The 24,163-nt window shown below is 43.2% G+C and overlaps 1 protein-coding gene across 1 annotated transcript in view; it reads right to left on the bottom strand.

The window, feature by feature from the left end:
- The window catches only part of STK3 (serine/threonine kinase 3), a 157,028-nt gene extending 133,211 nt beyond the window's left edge, over nt 1-23,817 (bottom strand). The window contains exons 1-4 of the mRNA XM_072151508.1: nt 23,466-23,817; nt 11,410-11,490; nt 3,709-3,837; nt 1,377-1,491 (exon numbers count right to left, since the gene is read on the bottom strand). Coding sequence (XP_072007609.1) covers nt 1,377-1,491; nt 3,709-3,837; nt 11,410-11,490; nt 23,466-23,488 — 348 coding nt within the window. The 5' untranslated portion in view covers nt 23,489-23,817. The remainder of the gene's footprint in view (nt 1-1,376; nt 1,492-3,708; nt 3,838-11,409; nt 11,491-23,465) is intronic.
- Between the last annotated feature and the right edge of the window lie 346 nt (nt 23,818-24,163).

Genomic DNA, 24,163 nt, shown 5'->3' with positions numbered 1-24,163 from the left:
GCCACCGCGCTGCCGTCTTTTAAACGCCGCCAGCGACGACAGGGTTAATAGCCGCAATCGTTGCAAGTACCGACCGCGGTTATTAGCGGTGGGGGTTTACTGCAAAATGCAAAAACCCCCACCTTTGTATGAAGAGGACTCAGCCCGTGAGCCCTCTTCACACACTCCTTATACCTCTGCGCCGTAGAGCTACGGCGCAGAGCGTTAAGGGGTTAAAGGGAACCTGTCTTCAGAAATTGGCCTAATAAACCACTACTGGTATGCTGTCAAGCAGCTGAACACCTTCCAGATCACGTTTCTTTCATGGCTCAGCGTGGTTCCATCATGTAGAAAATCTACTTTGAAGTGAGATGTAAACTGGTATAAAGTCAAGGAGATGGAGAGTACCATTGAGGTTAAGCTCTCCCCACATCCTCCCATGTGATTGACATCACGCACCGGACTTCAGGGGATCTGCATACTGATGCCAGTCTATCAATTACAGTGAAGGGGGCATTCTATGTAGGAAGAGCTTGACTTCAGTGCTAAATTCTCTGCCTCCTTGACTTTATACAACCAATTCACATCTCACTTCAAAGCAGATTGTCTGGATAATGCCACCACACAGGACCATGAAAGAAACATTATCTGGAAGGTGTGCAGCTGCAAACAGCAACATACTAGTAGTGGTTTATTAGGTCAACATCAGCTGCCAGGTTACCTTTAAGTCACGGTCATGGCTCCCTCCACTTTCCTGAACTGGGAAAATTGAGAGACTTGACTTATACCACAGAATCCTCTAAATAATCAATAGCAATTTGTGGAGAAGCCCAACATTAAAGGAAAATAAAGCTACCAGAATGGAGGTCCTCAGGTAACATTCACTAATGTTGCTTCCTGAATGGAAGGTTACTTTAATATAGAAGGGGGTTCATTTGTTCAGTCCTAAACCATTTGCTGAAGTAGAAAGAGGTAACCCGTTACGTGTCAGGTGGAGCACGTGTCCTGCCGCTCCTGGGAGTGTGGTAAATTGCTGGGAACAGCGCTCAGGTATCTCCAGCACTCTCATTCACTGCCAATGTGATAGTTATACCCTAGTTCTTTGCTCAGTGATTTCCGACTCTCAGAATATTGAAATGAGCAGGAGACCACGTGCTCCATCAGCCAGTCCACTCATTAGTGAGAATGAGGCCCCCATTCTCCACACAGCTGGGGGTTCCCTAAGCATGGTTAGTAAAGGTCACAGCGGCAGGACCCCTGAAACTGCACACTGCTTGTCCAGTTTCATACAACAAGATTTCTTTATGCAAATTAATCTCTTCCAGACAACCACCAATGTATACATTTGTACGTTTGTTCCATTGAAAATCAGGTATATCCATAATAAAAATACTTACAGTTTTATTTCTCAATCGAATTATGTCGGAGACGGAGCCAGCTCCACAGTACTCCATTACTATCCATAGGTCAGTGTTTTTAAAGTAGCTGCCGTAATATTTAACAACATAGTGGCTGCAAAGCAAGGAGTAAAGATGTAAATGAAGACCAAGTCAGTTTGCACAGTTTGAATAAAACATATACATTCTATTATTACATACTTTGCTCGCTATATATTGGATTTTGAGATTAAAAGGGGATTTAAAAAAGAAGAAAGAAAGAAAAAAAAAATCATACGTCATGTAGCAAAGATTGAGGAATAGATAGATGGGTCAATATTTTGAAGGGTTATTCCCTTCACAACTTTTATCAACTTGCTGGCAAATAAAGAACTGTGATTACAGCAGCCTCAATAGTAATTTAAACAAAGTCACAGGCCCCCTGAGGAAGCGGGGATACGTGAAACACGAGTCGTGGCAGCGCACCCTCGCTCACCAAACATTTATACATTATGGACTTAGAAGAAACCTTTACTGGGAAAATTAATAGAAACCCCAGTCTTTACCATTATGTATGTTGAGTCATATCTATTGATAATCCTGATGCACTGACACTTTATACGTTTATTGGCACATAAATGCAATGGCATTAGCACTTTCACATGAAATTATATCAGTATATATATCAGGATGTCGTATGAAATTATTTTGAAAACTAAATGTTTTTTGTGATGCGGGGGTGTATCAGATGGATCAGCAGAAACTATTTATTTTGTTGTGCATTTCCACATTGTATTGGTCTTTTTTTAATTGAATTTATTTAATAAAATGAAATATACATTTTTAAACTGCATTGTGATGAATTGTTTATGAACTCATAAGTCCACTTTTGGTCTAGTTTAAAATTGTTGCTGGAGTGGGTTCAAATAAGGAGAATATACCTTAGATATACGTCATTTATTTTGTGTGTAGAGTATACTGATATACCGTATATACTCGAGTATAAGCCGAGACCCCTAATTTCAACACAAAAAACTGGGAAAACCTATTGACTCGAGTATAAGCCGAGGGTGGGAAATGCATTGGTTACAGCCTCCCAGTATATAGTCTGCCAGCCCCTGTAGCATACAGCCTGCCCAGCCTCTGTAGTAGGATAAAAAATAACACTGTACTCATCTTTCCGACGTCCCCCATAGGTCCTCTTCTGTCTCAGACTGTCTCAGACAGAAGAGGACCTATGGGTGACGTCAGAAAGGTGAGTTTTGTCTTTATTTTTTTAGTTGACTCGAGTATAAGCCGAGTTAGGGTTTTCGAGCACAAATTTTGTACTGAAAAACTAGGGTTATACTCGAGTATATAAGGTACCATGTTTGCATGTGGCGTTTGAATAGCATTTTAAAATTCAGATGCAATAGGGAGGTATGCATTTACACTGAAACGCACTGAAATTTTTCCTTTTATTACATGTGCATTTAACTCCTTTTGAGAGTATAAGACAGTTATCAATGTCTGTCCAGCGGCCACAGCATAGGTCACATATATGGCAGAAAGAAGAGAGGCAGTGCTGGGTTCTGCATGGAGGGGGCAGTGTAGGCTTCCATCCCTAGTGTGTGACCCCTGCAGAACACCATCTGCTTTACTGCCATTATCACCCCTCGCTGCCCCCTGGGGGGGCAGGACAGTCCTGGCATCTGCAGAGCGCGTTCTGTGCACTCCCACAATGCACGACCGGCACCGCTACTCCAAGGAAAAGGGGAGAAAGGTTCTGTGGATTTATCCGTCTGGGACTTTCTTAAGGAGTAAAAATGACTTTACAGGTGTCATAGACGCTTGTAGAGGAGTTAATGCGATCTCTGACTGGTAGATTGATTCAATGCTGGAGCTCCCCCATCTCCATGACCGGATCTTTAGTAATAGAGGGTATTAAAGTCTTTTTTTTTTTTAAAGAAGAATGGCAATGGCAGTAAAACATGTATAAAGACACCCAAAAAGTAGTGTGTGGGGTTTAGGGCGGTAAAGGGTTACATTATGAGGATGCTCTAAATCAGTTCACACTCACTTTCAGTTAAACAGATCCGTTATTAATAGTGGCAAAAATAGCGCAGCAGCCCACATCTTTTTTTCCACTTTGGAAGGTGATTTTTTTTCATAAAATGAATTCATAATAATAATAATAATTCCTTTATTTATACAGAGCTTGCAAATATATCCATACATCTCTGTAAACCCTCTGTGTCTAGCTTCCATTATATAAAGGAAAGGCCAGCGCAGGTGTGACCTGGGCCATAGCTACAAATCTAGCTTTATCTTGGCCTGTACTGCCCACCCCCTCCAACATGGATGACCTTCTTACCTATCACATTGCTGCATTATAGAGATTTCCTTAATGATTTCTTGAAGATCTGATTCCACAGGAACTTGTTTAATGGCAACAACCTGCCCGGACTCTTTATGAATGGCTTTAAATACACTGCCATAGGACCTGTAAGGCAATGGAGGAAGAAAATAATTAATAAATATGATTAAATAGCTTTATTTATTAAAAATTAAACCATTTATACCGAAATTTATCATGAGAAAATCTCACTGGCTTTGACATGTAGAATGTGGCAGGGTAAACAGAGTCATATCACTTTCTTTAGTTACAGTTACAACTATACTGTAGTCCTGGAGGTGTAGATAAGACAGGACGGGCACCCCATACATATAGATAAGACTCCGGGTCCGTCTTGGTCTCTGGTGGGATGGGTGGACAAGGCGTCCTTCACCATTTACTAAAAGCTTTGATGGTCCCCGATTCTCCCCTGCACAGCAGCTCTGCCTACATACTACTGGTGTTTGCATTGCTGATATAGCGATATGCAGCAGAGGTCGTGTGCCGTACATACTGATAGTAGCCAAAGTCATTGAGGATTCTGCACAGAGACCTGTAGGAGTACGTGAGGTTTTTAATATATCACATGTGCAGCTGCAAGTTTGTTTATTTTATCTCAAAAGGAATAAAGCCCCTGTGTTCTAGGATTTAACCCCTTTTAAAGGTAATAAGACATCCGCATGTTCAAGTCCCAGCATGGGACAGTAAAAAAAATGGAGGGGGGAAAAAAAAAAAAGTAAAAGAAATTTACAAATAAAAAATACAATAAAAAGAAATAAAAGTCCTGTAAATGCCCTGTAGATGATGAAACTCCTACATATAAAAAAAAAAAAAAAAAAAAAGTTAAAATCACCACACCAACAGTACATGTAATAAATTGCTATGGCCATAAAACAATAAAATTATTACTAAATCTGTACACCGTAAAAAAAAAAAATTAAAAAAAAACCTGCCAAAAATTCTGATTTTTGCACCTCCAACCAAACACTCACATGTACATTACAACTCATCACACTAAAGAAAATAAGCCCTAATGCAGCTCAATCAACAACAAAAAAAAAATCACTATGTTACGCCTCTTAGAAGAATGTGTTGCAAAAACAGGTGATTTTTCATAAATATAATGATATCTAAGCTATACAGTGTATAAAACAAAAATAAAAAGTTAACCGCTTGCCAACCATGGACGAAAATGCACATCCATTTCAGCGAGTAGTTCCCGAATCGGGATGTGCATTTTTTTCCTACACAAAACTATAACAATCATATAAGCTGACAGCATGCGGGAGCTCGGCTGTATGAGACAAACATGCCCATCTATGGGGCTTCCTCAGCTTCCCCCACCTTGACTGCCACCCCATGCGTGTCTGTTGATCGCTTACACCCGACTTACAGACTACCCCTAGTTACAAACGGACCTCTGGAAGTTAGCGATTTACTGTAATTTAGTCCCAGGCTACAATAATCCGCTGTAACAGTTATCGTCTGTAATAGCTTTATTGTTATTCCTGGTTCTGATGACAATCCAACATATTTAAGGTCCAATTGTCGCAGAGACCAAAAAATATTTGGCTGCAGTTACAATTATAAAATATACAGTTCCGACTTACATACAAATTCAACTTAAGAACAAACCTACAGAACCTATCCTGTACATAACTTGGGGACTGCCTGTAAATTAATTGGAGAAAAAAAAATGCCCCATATGTTATAAAACTCTCTAATATACCGTAATTTAAAAAAGTGAAAATCACACAATCTGCACATATAGCATTGCTGCGTCCGTAACAACCCATACAATAAAATAAAATCATTACTTTATTATTATTAATGATTCATTAGTGAATACAGAAAATATATAAAACCTCCCATGCGCATCTAACCAAACAGAAAAGCAATAAAAAGTGATCCAAATGTCACATTTACACAATGATTCCAACAAAAAGTACAACTGATTTAGCAAAAAAAAAATAAGCCCTAATTCAGCTCAATCAACAAAGAAAAAAAAATCTTATGCCACTTTAAAGATGGCGATGCAAAAGCAAGTAATTTTTTTTTCCCTTCCAAATGCGTTTTTTTTGGCAAAAATATATCTATAAAAAGATACAGGCAGTCCCCAGGTTACATACAAGATAGGGTCTGTAGGTTTGTTCTTAAGTTGAATTTGTATGTAAGTCGGAACTGTATATGTTATCATTGTAATCCCAGCCAGAACTTTTTTGGTCTCTGTGACAATTGGATTTTAAAAATGTTGGATTGTCATAAGAATGTGATAACTGTTACAGCTGTTTATTGTAGCCTAGGACTAAAGTACAGTAAATTACCAATATCCAGAGGTCCGTTTGTAACTAGGGGTCGTATGTAAATCGAGTGTTCTTAAGTAGGGGACCGTCTGTATATAAAAAAATAAAAGTATTTTTATTCCTGCCAGGAAAGTTAATAAAATGTAATCAAATGGGGTAAAGCACCCCCCCCCCAAAAAAAAAAAATATATATATATATTTTTTTTTTTTACCATACTCCTTGAGGGTTCAGTTTTCAAATGGGGTCACTTTTTAGGGATTTCTAAGTGTGATGTCACTCCTCCCCTTCTGCGCACTATTATAGGCCCATAAAGTGGTTCCTCAAGCGACTGTATTTTCTTATTTTCTGCATTACCATGTAATGTTAGGATTTAACATTTTGCCAAAATTAGAAAATTCAGTACAGTATAGAACTTCCAATTCGTAATATTTCATCTTCGTCGCTTAACCCTTTCCCGACGTTGGCAGCGATTGGACGGAGAGGGCTCATGGGCATATTGCAGCAAACACTTACCGGTAACACTGGCATGTATGTATCTGATCAAATGAAATCACAGAATGCCACCATGGAGGCATGGGGAGGAGAAGAAGCCCATGGATGCTGTGATTTCATGTGATCAGATACATACATGCCAGTGTTACCGGTCAGGGTTTGCTGCAATATGCCCATGAGCCCTCTCCAATAAATCGCTACCGATATCGAAAAATGGGTTAAGCGACGAACATGAAAGTAGTTTTTGCAAATGTTGGGGGGTTAAGGATTTTAGAGGACATCGCCCCGGTCACATGACAGGAAGTGCTGAATGGTGAGGCGAGTGAAGACGGAGGTGGGCCGACTCACTGCTGGATGCCAGGTAAGATAACAAAGCAAGTCAACCATTTAGCTATAATAAGGGTGGTATGGCCCCACCTTCATTTGTGAGAATTGTGGCGACGGGTTCCCTTTAAATAGAAGTAAATGCAGAGAATTTTGTGCTATTTAATTAAAAAAACTCATCTAATCATCCCAAACAATGCACTTCAGACCCATCTTCCATGCTACGTTCCACCATCTGCCCAGCGCTCTCCCTATAATCTTACATCTGCCCGAGTTTTGTTATCAAAGCTTTTCAGATTGATACAAGAAACATCTGGAGCCGTTGTTCTGATATCATTATGTTATTACGTTGCCATTTCTGCGGCATTGAAACACAGATCCCGCCTGATACAACATCTGCCACTGCCACTGTATGTCACTAGTGATTGTAGCTGCTCAACAAAGAAAATCAGGGCAACAATGGGAAGCAAAGTCAGTCCGCAAACTTTACCCACAACAAGGGGAGAGAATACAAGAGATGGTGGTGGAGGCCAAACAGACCCCGCTAGCAGCCAGTTACACTTTATAGAGTCCGGTCGCCCCCCTGAGAGATTGTCTGTACTAAATACTTACATTTGTCTTATAATAATTAAAGAGAATATATTCTTAGAGATACACTTAGCGCCTTCCCACCCGGTATTTCCTCCACAAAAAAGTTTTAAAGAGATTAAAAATCATCTTTTCGGGCGATTTGGGAGACTAAACTATCTACAGGTCTTGTGGTTAAAGGGGTCGTCCACTTTCAGCAAATAATTGATATGGTTTGTGTAAGGAAAAGTTGTACAATTTTCCAATATACTTTCTGTATGAAATCCTTACGGTTTTCTAGATCTCTGCTTGCTGTCCTTCTATAGAAAGCTTCTATGTTATTTCCAGTGGACAGAAATCTGACCATGGCCACAGAGGTGCACGGCTTGTTATATCACACGGATCTGAAGATACTTTTTGTGATATAACAAGCAGTGCACCTGTGTGACCATGGTCACATTTCTGTCCAATGGAAGTAAACATAGAAGCTTTCTATAGCAGAACGGCAAGCAGAGATCTAGGAAATAGGAAGAAAACTGATACAGAAAGTATATTGGAAAGTTGTATAACTTTTCCTTACACAAACCATATCAATTATTTGATGAAAGTAGACAACCCCTTTAAGCATCTGAAATCTCCCTCTATCATCTAAATCTGTGGCTGAAATAGAAGAGTCCGATAAGGAGCATCGTAGACATCTATGGGGCAGCACTGAGGCTTAGTTGTTAGCATTACAGCCTTGCAGCGCTGGGGACCTGGGTTCAAGTCCCAGGGTCAACATCTGCAAAGAGTTTGTATGTTCTCTCCGTGTTTCCGTGGGTTTCCTGCGGGCCCTCCGGTTTCCTCCCACTCTCCAAAACATACTGGTAGGATGATTAGATTATAAGCCCCACTACACTACACTGGATTCACCAACGCCCCAAGTGATGCCATCCCATTTCCCGACTAGGGAACACTCATGCGGTCATGAAAGTCATACACTTCCAGCATGAATAAAAGAGAAAGCAAACAGTGGAATCCAAAAAAAAAAGAGAGCTGTCTGCAGCACGTCACCCAGTTTTTCCTAAAGAGGAGCAATGATTATTACAGCGAGCACTGATCTAGGAACATCCTTTTCCTACTATTATTGCCGTAATGAGCGTAGATTGTTTTGGCACAAGTAAAGCAAGTGACTACATGGGAAGTGGATCCCTGCGGAGAGGCTGAGGATACAGTTTCTCCTTCTGCGTCTGTACAGAGACATAAACTAAACATAAACAATCATCCAGGAGGTGAAAAAGGGAAAGGTTCTGCTACTGTTCTGCAGCAGGACATGACAAGCAGCAGAGGGAGCAGGTCGCTTCCCCTTCTAAGAATAGTAAAGAGAGAACGGTTACTATATCAAGGAACAAAAACCCACAGCTGAAAAGCAGCAGGAAGTTCTTACAAGTACAGTCACCAAGTTACTACATAGTGTAGAGATACTGTTAGTCACAGACGGGTGATAAAAGGCGAAGTGGATCTATGTACATGATAAAACACCGTATCTGCACACGTTACATATTAAGTCCACAACAACATCCGCAACCACAATCACACAGCCCAGGCCCGCCCACCTGACCCCAGAGTCGCCAATTAGAATATTGGATGTTGAAAACAAAATGCCACAATTTGCTTGGGAACTAAAAATTCCAACTATGCCAAAATCGGTGGGTGCACGCAGCTGGAGATGGAGGAGGTAACAAAAGAAGTCAGACAAAAAACACACACTAGGCTCTAGCATGAATCCTAACCAAAATATTCTTTATGTTACAATAAAATAATAAAATAAACAACTTATCAACTTTAATTTAAAGAATCACTCTAAAGTTGTTATTTTTCCCACAAATCATTAGCTCTTTGGATGTAAAAAATTACCTATTTGCAGTAGTTTCTTAGCGAAACCCTTTGATGCAGTGCTGAAGAAGCTCCTTCCTCTTCCTGTGCTGACAAGCCCTGGTCTGATAAACAAATCTACAAAAAGTCTATTGTCTCACAAGAGGGGGGGTTGCTGCTTCCTGCTCACAGAGGAGGAGGTCATGTGACAGTGCTCTCAATGTGTATAGCAGGGCTGAGTGTGTTCAGGACTGTGGATACAGATGTCTCCTACGCAGAATAGCAAGGTACAAGATCTCCCCTGTTCCATCCCAGCCTATGATTCTACAGAACTTTCTCTCTCTTCACCTCATGCTGCAGCCCTTCCCCCACCTTATACTCAGGACTATAAACCTTTAGTGCTCACACACCACTTCATGCAACTGCTTTACTTATGATTTCTATCACCTATTACAGTGATGGCAAACCTTTTAGAGACAGAGTGCCAAAACTTCAACCAAAACCTACTTTTGTGTCGCAAAGTGCCAACATAACAATTTAAGCAGTAACCTATTGATCCCTGCTGTATCACAAGTTTCAATCGTATTGGTGTCCTAAGGACACCAATACAATAGAAAGAAGATGGAGAAATTTGGATTATAGCTTCCCTCCAGGGTCCCCAGAAGAAGAAGAATCAGGGGACCCAGAGCAGGAGCTCAAACGATAATCCATCGTTAACATAGCATGTCCAAGGCTGTCTTGGACCATAGGAAGAAGCCTTGAATCAAGTCTGGCAAATTCGGTGCTGGGTAGAACACCTGGGTGCCCACAGAAAGGGCACTGAGTGCCACCTCTGGCACCAGTGCCATAGGTTCGCCACCACTGACCTATTACATGCTACCTACTTTTCCATGTGATGGAAGCTGACAGACTGGTCACCATATACATCCTGCATGTGCACTGTGGGAAACTAAATTGATTTAATGCTAAATTACTTTGATAGAGAAAACAAGATATCATGGGATCTGTGGGCAGCTTGAATTGGCCTCAACTTCAGAGCAAGTACAGGAAGAGCCAGGTCTCCCCCCTTTTTACCTCAAGTGGGAAATATTTATGTCAAACACTTCCATAACAGAAAATGCCATAACTTTGGAAAGAAAAGGGCGAACAGCACAACATGGGTATTGTTCTGTTTGTTTTTTAAAGGGAAAAACAGAGGTGCTGTATTTGACAGAAAAATGTTATGTTTTTCCACTACTGGACAACCACTTTAACTGTAAGCTCCCTATAATCTTGAAATTAGCATGGAAATATCTCAACTTCTTGGGACCCTTGTCCACATGATCTTATACTGTAGGGTAAACAAAAGATTGAAAGGGATAGGGTAAAGAAAGCAGTAGAAAATACATAGCAACTTTGTTGACCGTGTATGAAGTTTTTGTCTTTTTCATTTATTTATTCATCATTTCATATAAAGTTTAATATTCTTCCCGTTTGTTTATAGGATCTGGCTTCCCTCCATCTATAAGGGTTTCTTACTTAGAAAGTAATCAGATATAAAAATTGCCCTATTTGGTTTTTATACGGCCTAAATATTCACGCTGTGTCCTTAATTCAAGTGACCCTGTGCCAAAATTTTCTTTTGATATTAAGAAATTTAACTTCCAGTGATAAAACGATCCTTTATATTGTTTTCAATAAAGTCTATAATGCATCTCGCTCCACAACATAAACCGCCGGACGGGGACACGCAAAAACATTATTAACAATGAAAAAGAAAAACCAGACTGGGGGAGGGAAATGAATTCTTCCAAAACGGAAACCCCATCTTTCCAATGTAATAAATATCAAATCAAAATATCAACTTTATAGAAAGCATCGCTTTTAGGGATTGCAGTATAGACAACAAAAACGTGAAACGAGAACCTTGAGTGTTTTTATATAAAAGACTCTGGCATTGATCATTTTTAATATTTTCCAATATTAGAGCGTTCCCGTGCGTAAATATAAGCGAGATCTCCCAGAACATTTCAATGTATGCAGTATAAAAAGGTCTAATAAAACACTTTACAGTCACGCTTTAAAGCAAATTTAACAGACCCCATTTTATCCCCGAATCCCTGCACAAGTGATAAAAAGAATATTACATTTTACACTCACCCTTCGCCAAGCTTTTCGAGAACATCAAAGACCTCTTCTGGCTGTTTCGTCAAGCTGTCTTCACTCAGCTTTTTAAGTTTGCTAATAAAAGAAAAAGAAACACATAGACATGAGGACAACACATTCACGAGGTGGAATATTCACAATATACAAAGGATCAATAGTTGGGAGGATGAGGACAGTCACATCCCAAACACTGTGACCTGACCATACACCTGATGAGTTTATCAACGAATGCTCCCAATTAGTAGTGGTCCGGCCAACTATCTAAGGGGCTCACGGAAGATGGAAGAAGGATCAGGCCACTGGCTTTCAACATACAAGTTTTGGTTTTGTTCTAGTGGAGGTAAGCCGCTGACAAATACATCTTTACCTGCTCCCCAAGCCCAAAATGGATGTACAAGGTGAAGTTGGTCAAGAAATCCCTCAAGGAAGGAGCTTTCTAAAGTTTAGGGACAGTTAAACAATTGGGTAGTCGGATCAAGTTTCAAGCTACAAACAAACATGAAAACACCGACGCCAGAGTCTGGTTGCCCCGCAGACTCGAAAGCCGACGCCAGAGTCTGGTTGCCCCGCAGACTCGAAAGCCGACGCCAGAGTCTGGTTGCCCCGCAGACTCGAAAGCCGACGCCAGAGTCTGGTTGCCCCGCAGACTCGAAAGCCGACGCCAGAGTCTGGTTGCCCCGCAGACTCGAAAGCCGACGCCAGAGTCTGGTTGCCCCGCAGACTCGAAAGCCGACGCCAGAGTCTGGTTGCCCCGCAGACTCGAAAGCCGACGCCAGAGTCTGGTTGCCCCGCAGACTCGAAAGCCGACGCCAGAGTCTGGTTGCCCCGCAGACTCGAAAGCCGACGCCAGAGTCTGGTTGCCCCGCAGACTCGAAAGCCGACGCCAGAGTCTGGTTGCCCCGCAGACTCGAAAGCCGACGCCAGAGTCTGGTTGCCCCGCAGACTCGAAAGCCGACGCCAGAGTCTGGTTGCCCCGCAGACTCGAAAGCCGACGCCAGAGTCTGGTTGCCCCGCAGACTCGAAAGCCGACGCCAGAGTCTGGTTGCCCCGCAGACTAGAAAGCCGACGCCAGAGTCTGGTTGCCCCGCAGACTAGAAAGCCGACGCCAGTGTCCGGTTATCCTCCAGACCGTCATCAACGTCAACATCAGTCTCCACCAATGCTGAGTGGAAAACCAGCTGTAATGATAATTTTCCGTTTATGAGGGTACCACTAAAACCTGTAAACAAAAATGGCGTACATGGTCGGCAAGAATGAAACCCACCAAATCCACTTATTTCGATCTCCATCAGTTTGGTAGATTTTAATATAACTTCTTTTTTTCATTTTTTACTGTACAGAACAACATAGTAACTATACTCTGCTATGCAAACATCTGGTAAAAAAAATATACAGTGGGAAATAGGGCTTTTGGGGGGGGGTTTTTTGCTTTTGATTTTTGAAACATTGTGGCATTCGGGGCAGTAAACCAACACAAATCGCTGTACGTCTCCCTCTCCTTTCATGCTCTGTATTGCAAAATTGAAAGCCACAGGGTTACCTCACAGCATCAGTTGACTTCCTGCAGGTCAGAAACTTGCAGTTTAGATCAGTTTGCGCTGTAGGTTTTAGTCACATGTATGGTATGTGGATAAGATATTGGGAAAACCCATCCCATATATACACTAGAGGTCTTGCCTGTAGATTTCATACTACACATACATCCTGTGTGGATACAACCTAAGGGTCAATTCACAAGGTGGGTTCAAACCCCTAAGAATGTAATATTGTAGTAAAGTTCAGCTAAGTAGAGTTGGGGAAATTGAATTCAGCCGACAGTGGGAAATCCCAACAACAACCTCACTTACCTCTCCGCGTTCCTGCTCCTGTCCCGACTGGTCAGTGCATGCACGTCCCCGCTCACTATGGGCTCGCAGATTTAGAGGGCCAGCGCAACGCTGATTGGTGCTCGCCACTTCCCAGATTCCCATAAAGGCCGGCTTATCCCAGCATTCCCAGCCGGATCTTTGTGCTGTTTGCTGATGAGAAAACGGTTCCCTGTGTCTCCTGCTTGTGTTTTGATTTCCTGTTGTGATCCCGGACCTGTTCTTGACTTCGCTCCTCCGCTGCCAGCCCTGACCTCCTGCTCCTTCTCCAACCTTGATCAACTGCCTGTCCCCAACAACAAGATTGCCTGCTGATTCTGTACCTCGACCTTGGCTGCCAACGCGGACAAGTCGCACCTGTGAAACGACCTTGTGGTATCCCGCCGCAGCAAGACCAACCTACTTTGCGGTGGGCTCTGGTGAAGACCGGGTGCCACTTAAGATTCCGGACCCAGGTGTTGGCTTGTGTCATCGTCCACGGTAGTCTAGGGGATTCACTACCCCAGAAGCCTGACAAACATCTCCACCATGAACGGAGGACACTGCACCAATATTCCCTACAACTACACGCTCTGCAGATAAGAAATACTCAATATATCCAGGGTGGAAACAAACGCTGGCAAACTTATCCCATTGCATCATAACGCGCATCTGTGAACCCGTCCTGCCATAAAAACATGAAGCAAATTTTTGGTGGTCTGTTTTACGTCGGGGCTAACCGGCCGCACACAGCTGCTGCATTATATGCTTGTTAATAGAAAGGTCTGAATAGAGGACAATAATAAATTCTTACAGTGCACCTGTCTATAAGCTACCGACAGGAACTCCGGCCTCCGTCCTCACCATTGTTCCGAAAAAAAAAAAACGAGCCGGGGATAAGGTTGCAAGTGGAAATTACTGACAGGAATCAGCAACTGGAGCTCTGTACACAGGTCATACAGTTATTACATTGCTAAATCGCTCACATATTTTAGGTTTTTCTAACCACAAAAAATGGCCTGTGCCCTAAAATACATTTCTGCAAGACGACAGTCACCGTAACTTCCTGTTTTTTTATGATGCGGAAAATGAAGAAGGTTAGAGGGGAAAGAAATGCGAGCCGGCTACTAGTGACAATGCAATCCAGAAAGCTGGCAAGTGCTCGATAGATGACTCCCAACTACAAGACGCGCTCGACCCTTATGAATATTTCATCCCATGTATCGCTTGTCTGCCACCGAAACACACGCAGCTCTATATTTATAGTGGGGGAAATTTTATTTTGTTTATATATCAGAAAACTAAAAGTCTGTTACAGAACAAAAGTGCTAAAGACTACTTTAAACGAATGTGGGCGGAGCTTAGCTTGGGCTCTCGTCAACCAATGGATTTGCAATAAATTTATGCAAAGCGAACGGCTGGTACAGATATTCAGTTGAAGCAGAACGACAGCGCCAGATTTATTTGGTTGTCCTCATAATCTGCGATAGACCACTTATTACAGAAGACCCTTCACCAGAATTTAACCTCCCAAAACAGTAATGCCTGCTGATAAAGGGTTACAAGTGCTTCCCATATTACCTAAAATTAGCTGCCAGTGAGGAAATGTTCCTTAACTACCTTAAGTTTTTGATATGCAAATTTGCATACTTGACCCTCTTATTCAAGATATGACTCTGTTTCTCACAGGCTGACATTGAACCATACCCCCTTAATTTGACTGACAGCTCTGTGTCAATCTCGGGCACTGCCTTGCCTCCTTGTTCCCAATTTACAGGTCTCACAGCTCAGACATGCTGCTGTATGGAACTAGTATTTAAGGACCATCTACCAATATTCAACTACAGACACATACAGCTCTGTTTATTTATAATAAATATGCCCTTTTTTTTTTACATAGTGCCTTGTATTACATTCATGTCATGTGATCAGGGTGATGTCATCGAAGATCCATTTCCCCATAAAATTTGCCGAATCTACCCCACGCATGTATCTGATCACATAAAATCACAGCGGTCTCCATGGGGGTGGAAAGAACTAGAAGTCAATGAAGGCTGCTGTGATTTCAAGCGATAGAAAGCAAATTTTAGGTAACAAAGGACCTTAAGTTACAACACCCTGGTGAAACGATATGAAGTACTTAATAGTGAGGTGGCAGAGGCAGGAATAGAAAGAAAGGACCGGCTGAGCAGGACACATCCCCTCTGGTGTCAGGTAATGTAACAAAGTTGTTTTATGGAGATGCAAGGGAAATAATTTTTAAATAAAAGATGGGGGTCAGTTAAAGGACATCTAACACCAGGATGAAGGATTGTAAACCAAGCACTGACCTACTGGTGTCCCCCCCCCCCTCTGGCAGGATCTGCTCTTCTTTTAGCTTCTCATTCCCAGGTTTTAACAAAAAAAAAGGCTTTTAAAATTATGCAAATGAGCCTATGGGGCCTCAGGCTCCACAGGTATTAATTTGCTTCATTTTAAAGCCTTTTTTTCCCTAAAAACAAGGTCATAGGAAGCTTAAATAAGGGTGAATCCTGCCAGAGGGGGTACTCACCTGCATGTCAGTGTGCTTAGTTTACAATCTTTGATTCTGGTGGTAGAATTACTTTAAATGGGTGTCTTTGAGAGTCTATGGGTGTCTATGGAACCTGTTACTCGCTATATTTGTGAAAATGTGGTGACCCTTTAAAGAGAAGCCTTCATTAGACATATGTATGGAGTCCGATGCTCTTAAAGTCCCCCGGTGATCCTAGGTTTAAAAAATTATTATTATTTTGTTTTTTTTAAATCTAACTCCAGATGGATTTAGATGCATAGCCACAAAGTAATGCTACATACTCTGATCTTTTCGTGTCCAAATGACACTATTATTCATTTGATGTACACTTGTATTGTTCCTTCCCGTTTTTGTTGTTACTGCATTTCTAATTTCAAAATAACGTAATCCAATAAAAACTATTTGAATAATAAAAAAAATAAAAAAAATAAAAAGTTGCCCAACAAACCCAACCCATTCACACGTGTGTGTGCATATGAGTAGAGCTGTCACAACATATTCCTGCGACTGTAAGATGAAGTGATTTACAAATTTATGGTCATCTCTACTTTGGGTTCTGAACTAAACACAATATCATAATTGTTCCTTTGAGTTTACAGACGTAATAAGAAAATCATATGACTTATGTATCAAACAAGATAATAATAAGGTCAGTGTGTTTCCATGTCAAAATCAAGTAAAAAAAAAAAACTAAATGTTCCCATCTGCTAAGACATCACTGCACCACTGAGGCCACTGATTTATCAAACTGGGCCAGAGATACTGCAGACCGGGGCGGGGGTTCCTGGTAATGGAAGTCAGACAAGCACGAGCATGGAGGGTTTTATTTGTGTTACCCCTGTCCTTGTCTACAAGCGGGTTTCCAGAATTCCTTGAAAGAAATTTGTGATTTATTTGAAACACACTACAGCCAGTCCCCGGGTTACATACAAGATAGGTTCCATATGTTTGTTCTTAAGTTGAATTACTATGTATGTCGAAAATTGTAGATCCACACAAAAAAAAAAAAAAAATTCCCCATTGACAATCGGAGTTTAAAAATGTTTTGCTGTAATGGGACCAAGAATTATCAATAAATAATAATAATTCCTTTATCTATATAGCACACACAGATTACGCAGCGCTGCACAAAGCATGTCAATTAAAGCTTCATTGTAGACACCTTACAGATGATTATTGCAGTCTGGGACTATAGTAACATCCAGAGAGCTTCACCAGAGGTCACAGTGGGCAGAGGGGTCTGTCTTTAACCAGGGGTCATCTGTCCTTAACCCCTTAAGGACCAGGCCCTTTTTCGTTTTTGCGTTTTTATTTTTCACTCCCCACCTTCAAAAATCTATAACTTTTTTATTTTTCCATGTACAGAGCTGTGTGATGGCTTATTTTCTGCGTAACAAATTGCACTTCGTAGTGATGGTATTAAATATTCCATGCCATGTTCTGGGAAGCGGGAAAAAAATTCTAAATGCAGTGAAAATGATGAAAAAACACATTTGCGCCATTTCTTGTGGGCTTGGTTTTTACAGCTTTCACTGTGCACCCCAAATGACATGTCTATTTCATTCATTGGGTCGGTACGATCACGGGGATACCAAATTTGTATAGGTTTTATAATGTTTTCATACATTTACAAAAATTAAAACCTCCTGTACAGAAAAAAAATTCTTCATTTTGCCGTGTTCTTGCGCTAATAACTTTTTCATACTTTGGTGTATGGAGCTGTGGGTGGTGTCATTTTTTGCGACTTCTGATGACGTTTTCAAAGCTTCTATTTTTAGGACTGTTCGACATTTTGATCACTTTTTATAGAATTTTTTCTATTTTTCAAAATGGCAAAAAAATGCCATTTGCGACTTCGGGCGCTATTTTCCGCTACGGGGTTTAACGCAGTGAAAAACGGTTATTATATTTTGATAGATCGGGCATTTTCGGACACGGCAATACCTATTGTGTTTATGATTTTTACGGTTTATTTATATTTATATCAGTTCTAGGGAAAGGGGGGTGATTTGAATTTTTATGTTTTTTTAATATAATTTTTTTTTTTTTACTTTTTTTTATTTATTTTTTTTACTATTTTACAGACTCCCTAGGGTACTTTAACCCTAGGTTGTCTGATTGATCCTACCATATACTGCCATACTACAGTATGGCAGTATATGGGGATTTTGCATACCATCTATTACAATGTGCAGATCGCACATTGTAATAGATAGCCTCGATCATGACAGCCTGGGATCTTTGTGTGATCCCAGGCTGTCATGGCAACGGATCGCCGCTCCCCGGTGACGTCACGGGGAGTGACGATCGGAGCCAAGATGGCGGCGCCCACGCGCCGCCGGCTCTTTAATGCCGCCGGCAGCTTTGCCGGCGGCAATCAAAGGGTTAACACCCGCGATCGGTGCAAGCACCGATCGCGGGTGTTAGCGACGGGCGTTTGCTTCATTATGAAGCAAATGCCCGGTGAGTATGAAGAGGGCTCAGCCTGTGAGCCCTCTTCATACTCCCCCATGCGCAGTAAGACGTAAGGGTACGTCTTATTGCGCTATGGGGTTAAGTAGGGAAGCGCCTGTACTTCCACATCATGGTCTTATTTTTGCAAAAAAAAAAAAAATAGGTATTTTCCGGTGGTGTTTATTTGAGGTTGAAGTTATCAAACTTTAAAGACCTTCTAAGGTCCCATTGCTAGTATTATTCAAAGAGGCTGAAACCTTCTTATTCTCATGACTGGATTCCTAAAAATACAGAAGAATGCATCCATAATTTATGTAGCCACCACAAGACAGAGGTAGACTGGGGCTGGATTGCTTTTAATTCCAAGGCGGACAAAGGGAATGATTTCAAGCATGTCTAATATGTAAGATATAGCCGAGAGAAGAACCTGAGATGCCTGAAATAGTTACATAACCTAATGATATTTTACAGTACACAAAATACAAGTATTTGGGCATATGTTATTAGTAATATATATTAAATATGACAAGATTTCCACCCAGACCAGCAGGACCAGAGAATCACTACAGAGTTCTCAAATTTTTATCCCCTAGTGATATTTACACAATGAAGATAATTTTATCCTCTTTACTTTACAATTGTACTCAGTTTTATTCCTGATTTAGCTCCTATCATTCAGTGATGGTCAGTGTAAGATTCCAGAGTGGGGGAAGGTGTTGGGGTGTTGTGTGCTGACACTGTGCTTAGATTATCAGGGTCCAGGTTAATCTACACTTTCATTTATCTTCTGAAGATTCTACTAGTATCTCACACATAGAAAGAGACATATGACTGATCAGAGATAAAGAGATCCATGAGATGGATATAAAACACAAAGACGCTGTCAGCTCTGCTACATCTCAGCTATAACACAGACAGTTCTTATCTTGCCAGTTGCTTGTAGAGCAAGTCTTTGCACACTCCTGCTTGCCGCCAGGAAGTGCCTGTGTCTGAACTGGTACTGCAATTGAAGTTGGAGGCACAGTATGTAGAGTACTGCATTGTGCAGGCAAGGGAAGCTATTCAAGAGAAGAATCCACCCTTCCCCCACCATAATCAGAAGTTTTATGGTCGGTTCCTGGGGCAACCAAAATTGTGTACATCCGGACTGACACAGGTTGGAATTATTTATGTGAAATGCTATATTTTTATTAATAGTGAATTAGAGAATGTGTTATTTTTATAGTATATCTAAGAAGCTGGTCTTTGTGGGAATACTAAATATGTGGGGACTAAATATCTGCCATCATATTTTTCCTTTAAGAAAAACTATAAGAATACGCTTAGCTTGGCAGAAATACAGTAAATATGGCATCTGGTATGATTCCTGACATGTGAATAGACCATGCCAGCCATTCTGTATGGCATGAATGGATACCCCGGTAATATGTGATTGCTATGGGTGTTTCACATCACTGAATCATAACTTCATTATATATAGGGAGAAGTTTTATAAGTGAAACACTACAGTCCTTCGAGCTGTGAAATATTTTTCCCTAGAGTTATGGGGGAGTTATGGGAACGGATGACTCAGAATAGTGATGCAATGCGGCCTATACCCCTGAGGTCGTACTGAAGGCCACAGCCATCCGTGTCTGGCTGGGAATGATGATATACTAGTAGTCAGGTCACTGAACTAACACACAAGGCGTCCCCAGTCACCGCCGATAATCTGCAGCTTTCTTTTCTCTCCGAATACAAAAACATCCCCGAGCCGTCTCACAATATGATCAACTTTTTAATCTTAGTGTCCGTTTCTTCCTTTTTCATCAAACGGTATTTTGCAACAAAAAAAGGACATGTCCTATTTTTCCACGGGGTACGGGGCGGTATGGTTCTGCACATGTGCGGCACCGTACTGCTCCTGTAGGGCACCGCGCACCCATAGCCATCTATGGGGGACGTATATCGGCCATATATACGTCGGCCGTATATACATCCCCCTTGCGGTCGTGTGAATGCAGCCTTAGGGCCGGAAGCCGTAACCACAGGAAGGAATAGGACCTGATGAGTTTTCTGCAGCCTCCATGTGGATCCATGAATAACACATAAAATGGATGTGTCAGGGTGTCATCAGTTAAAAACACAAATAGCCCATGAACAACAACAACGAACTACAGACCTATATTCTCCTTCATTACATGTCCACTTTCACAAAATCGCTTGTGTCTGCTACATATTCCGTACTGACCATGAGTGGGTGAACTTACATTTCTGAGTATGCCAGAGAGCTGCTGTACAAACCTGTAGAGTCAGTAGATAATGCCTCAAACCGTTCCAGAGCTCACTTTGCTCTACAACGCAATGAGTTCAGGGCCTGAGCCCACGCTGGACCGGGGATATCGTACATGTCAGACCATACAAGCCTCAGGGGCAATTTGTTATGCTGGGGCTAGAAGGCAGCTAGAGACTTGACTGACCTATTCAACAAAAATATGTAAATGCATTGTAGATGCAGCAAGATTTCTTTAAAGGACACCTGTCATCAGGTCTCTGTCACTATTTCTGTTGCCTCTACCTGTTGGAGCAGCTCACAAGGATCCCATCCCAGCCTTTATCTAGTTATTTCATACATTATTCATTATAAAATCATTGTTTCTTTATTATGTAAATGAGGCTGCTCACATGGTCAGAGGCAGTGATGTCACCCCTGTTACCCCTCCCCTCTCCTCCCCCTGCTCAGGTCTGTGTGTAATGTATAGTAAAGTATTGCTGGTATCAGTGCTGCATCTGCTGACATGCTGCATCCTCCTAATACACAAGTGAGAGACATAGACATCAGCTACACATGAATCTGACATGTTCTGCTGTAACATGGCTGCCTGGAGCTGCTGTATCTCTCCTATACACACACACATGCACACACAGGCTGCAGGGGGCACCAGCACCAGGAAGCACATCATTATACAGCCTCACATCATTATACAGGCTGTCAGTCAAGCACTGGGGGTGTGGCTGTACTTCCCACTCATGAATAAGGTGGACAGCTTGAATATGCTAATGACTCATTGGACATTTCACAGGTCATTTGCATACAGCTTTAGGACCTCATTGCTTAGGTTTACAGGCATGTAGAGGGACAATGAAGGGATAGAGGCAATGCTCTCTAATGGTAGTTTATGAAAATATATTTAGTTTAGGGGGGTTATTTTGCCTGACGGGTTCTCTTTAAGGATTTGCATGTGGAAAATTTGTATTAGTAGCAGAGAATAAAGAATAAGAGGGATTCAATATGACAAATTCTGCTGCAGATCTGTAAGGAAATCTGCAAGGAATCAGTGTATATAAGACGCTGTGTACTGTAGAAATATACAGTATGACAGCCGAGGACTACACCAAAAAGGAACACATTTGGGCCAGAGCGGATTGAGATGCAAAGCTCCACCTAATCCTCAGCCACAAGATAACTATAGACTTATCAGCCGTCTCCAGCATTCTCCCCATAAACATGTCCACTGAGAACAGATGGATGTGCACCGTTATGTCAATGATGTGGCTGGGGGAGACAGGAAGTTATAAGGCAGCCCCTTATCTCCAGATACACCAAGAAACATTCCAAAATCCCATATGCCTTAGGCCCCTTCCACACTAGCGAGTGTGATGCGCTGAACTCGCATCACACTCGCAACGCAAGCTGCCGGGAACGCACGGCCCGAACCCTGCACCGCGGGAGTGAACTCAGCATGTCAGTTCACTCCCGCGGTGCAGCGTTCGGGCCGTGCGTTCCCGGCAGCTTGCATTGCGAGTGTGATGCGAGTTCATCGCATCACACTCGCTAGTGTGGAAGGGGCCTTATCCTCAGTTCTTCCCATGTGCCCACTCAATAGCCTTAACCAAGAGACAATTTTCAGGATGAATAACAGATGGAAAATGATGAACTGCTCAGTCACAGGAAAATTACAAATATCAAGTTATGGTTAGGTCTAGAGATTACAGTCTGACAGCAGATATCAGGCAGGCAGGTGGCGGGCACACCGGCACGCGCATAGCACGCATGCAGGGGGTGCAAAGCAGACAGCGGGCACAATTCAGACAAGCAGCAGATGTGCATCAGGCAGGCAGTTAAAACATATAAGACTGTCATCAGGATAATGTACACAGAAATGTCACACTGCACGAAAAATGCACACCACAGGTGTTGCCTGGGAGCGCGGGGGCGGGGAGCGCGGGGGCGGGGAGCGCGGGGGCGGGGAGCGCGGGGGCGGGGAGCGCGGCACAGCGCGGGGGCGGGGAGCGCGGCACAGCGCGGGGGCGGGGAGCGCGGCACAGCGCGGGGGCGGGGAGCGCGGCACAGCGCGGGGGCGGGGAGCGCGGCACAGCGCGGGGGCGGGGAGCGCGGCACAGCGCGGGGAGCGCGGCACAGCGCGGGGGCGGGGAGCACGGTACAGCGCGGGGGCGGGGAGCACGGTACAGCGCGGGGGCGGGGAGCACGGTACATTGGGGATGAGGAGCACGGTACAGTGCGGGGATGAGGAGCACGGTACAGTGCGGGGATGAGGAGCACGGTACATTGGGGATGAGGAGCACAGTACAGTGCGGGGATGAGGAGCACAGTACAGTGCGGGGATGAGGAGCACAGTACAGTGCGGGGATGAGGAGCACAGTACAGTGCGGGGATGAGGAGCACAGTACAGTGCGGGGATGAGGAGCACAGTACAGTGCGGGGATGAGGAGCACAGTACAGTGCGGGGATGAGGAGCACAGTACAGTGCGGGGATGAGGAGCACAGTACAGTGCGGGGATGAGGAGCACAGTACAGTGCGGGGATGAGGAGCACAGTACAGTGCGGGGATGAGGAGCACAGTACAGTGCGGGGATGAGGAGCACAGTACAGTGCGGGGATGAGGAGCACAGTACAGTGCGGGGATGAGGAGCACAGTACAGTGCGGGGATGAGGAGCACAGTACAGTGCGGGGATGAGGAGCACAGTACAGTGCGGGGATGAGGAGCACAGTACAGTGCGGGGATGAGGAGCACAGTACAGTGCGGGGATGAGGAGCACAGTACAGTGCGGGGATGAGGAGCACAGTACAGTGCGGGGATGAGGAGCACAGTACATTGGGGATGGGAGCTCTGGAGGATGTAGGCCTGGACCACTGTCTCCTCTCCCCCAGGCCCAGTGTCCACCAGTTACATGGGACACAACCCGCCAGTCTCACCTCTTGGGCGCCGGCTGCTCCATGTTGTCTCTATCCGCTGACACAGTTCACACCAGACGGTACAATATACAAGACGTTGCGGAACCGCCACTAACTCCGCACAACTTCCATGTTCCTCCTCACACAGAGCCCCCTCCTCTCCCGCACCGCAGGCCAACCCAACCTGCTGCCGCCACCACAATCCCACCTCTACTCAGACACAAAGAACGGATTCGCCAGATCGGCCACAAGGGTGTCTTCTGATTGGGCAGGCCTCCCGTCACGTTGTGTGACGGTACCTAGCATGTTAGTTCTATGTTATTGGTGCACAAACAGAGAGCAGGAAGCTACATTGACACCACCGAGCATGCTGGGGAAGGGGCGGGGCGACGTCATCAAAGAAACTCCACCCAGTCCTGGGCCGTCAGTCAGCTGCTTTATACAGAGGATGTCGTCTATGTGTGACTGATGCTTATTATAGAGGAGCCCTAATCACTGTACATAGCGAATGGGCTTACACACAGTACAGGGATGTCACAGTACAGGGATAATACACGGAGTGATGTCACAGTACAGGGATAATGCACACAGTACAGGAATGTCACAGTACAGGGAAGATACAGTGATATAACAGTACAGAGATCATACACACAGTGATGTCACAGTACAGGGATAATACACACAGTACAGGAATGTCACAGTACAGGGAAGATACACAC

The sequence above is a fragment of the Engystomops pustulosus genome, chromosome 5 (genome assembly GCF_040894005.1).
Source record: "Engystomops pustulosus chromosome 5, aEngPut4.maternal, whole genome shotgun sequence".
Lineage (NCBI taxonomy): Eukaryota > Metazoa > Chordata > Amphibia > Anura > Leptodactylidae > Engystomops > Engystomops pustulosus.
This window is presented reverse-complemented; position numbering and strand designations above follow the sequence as displayed.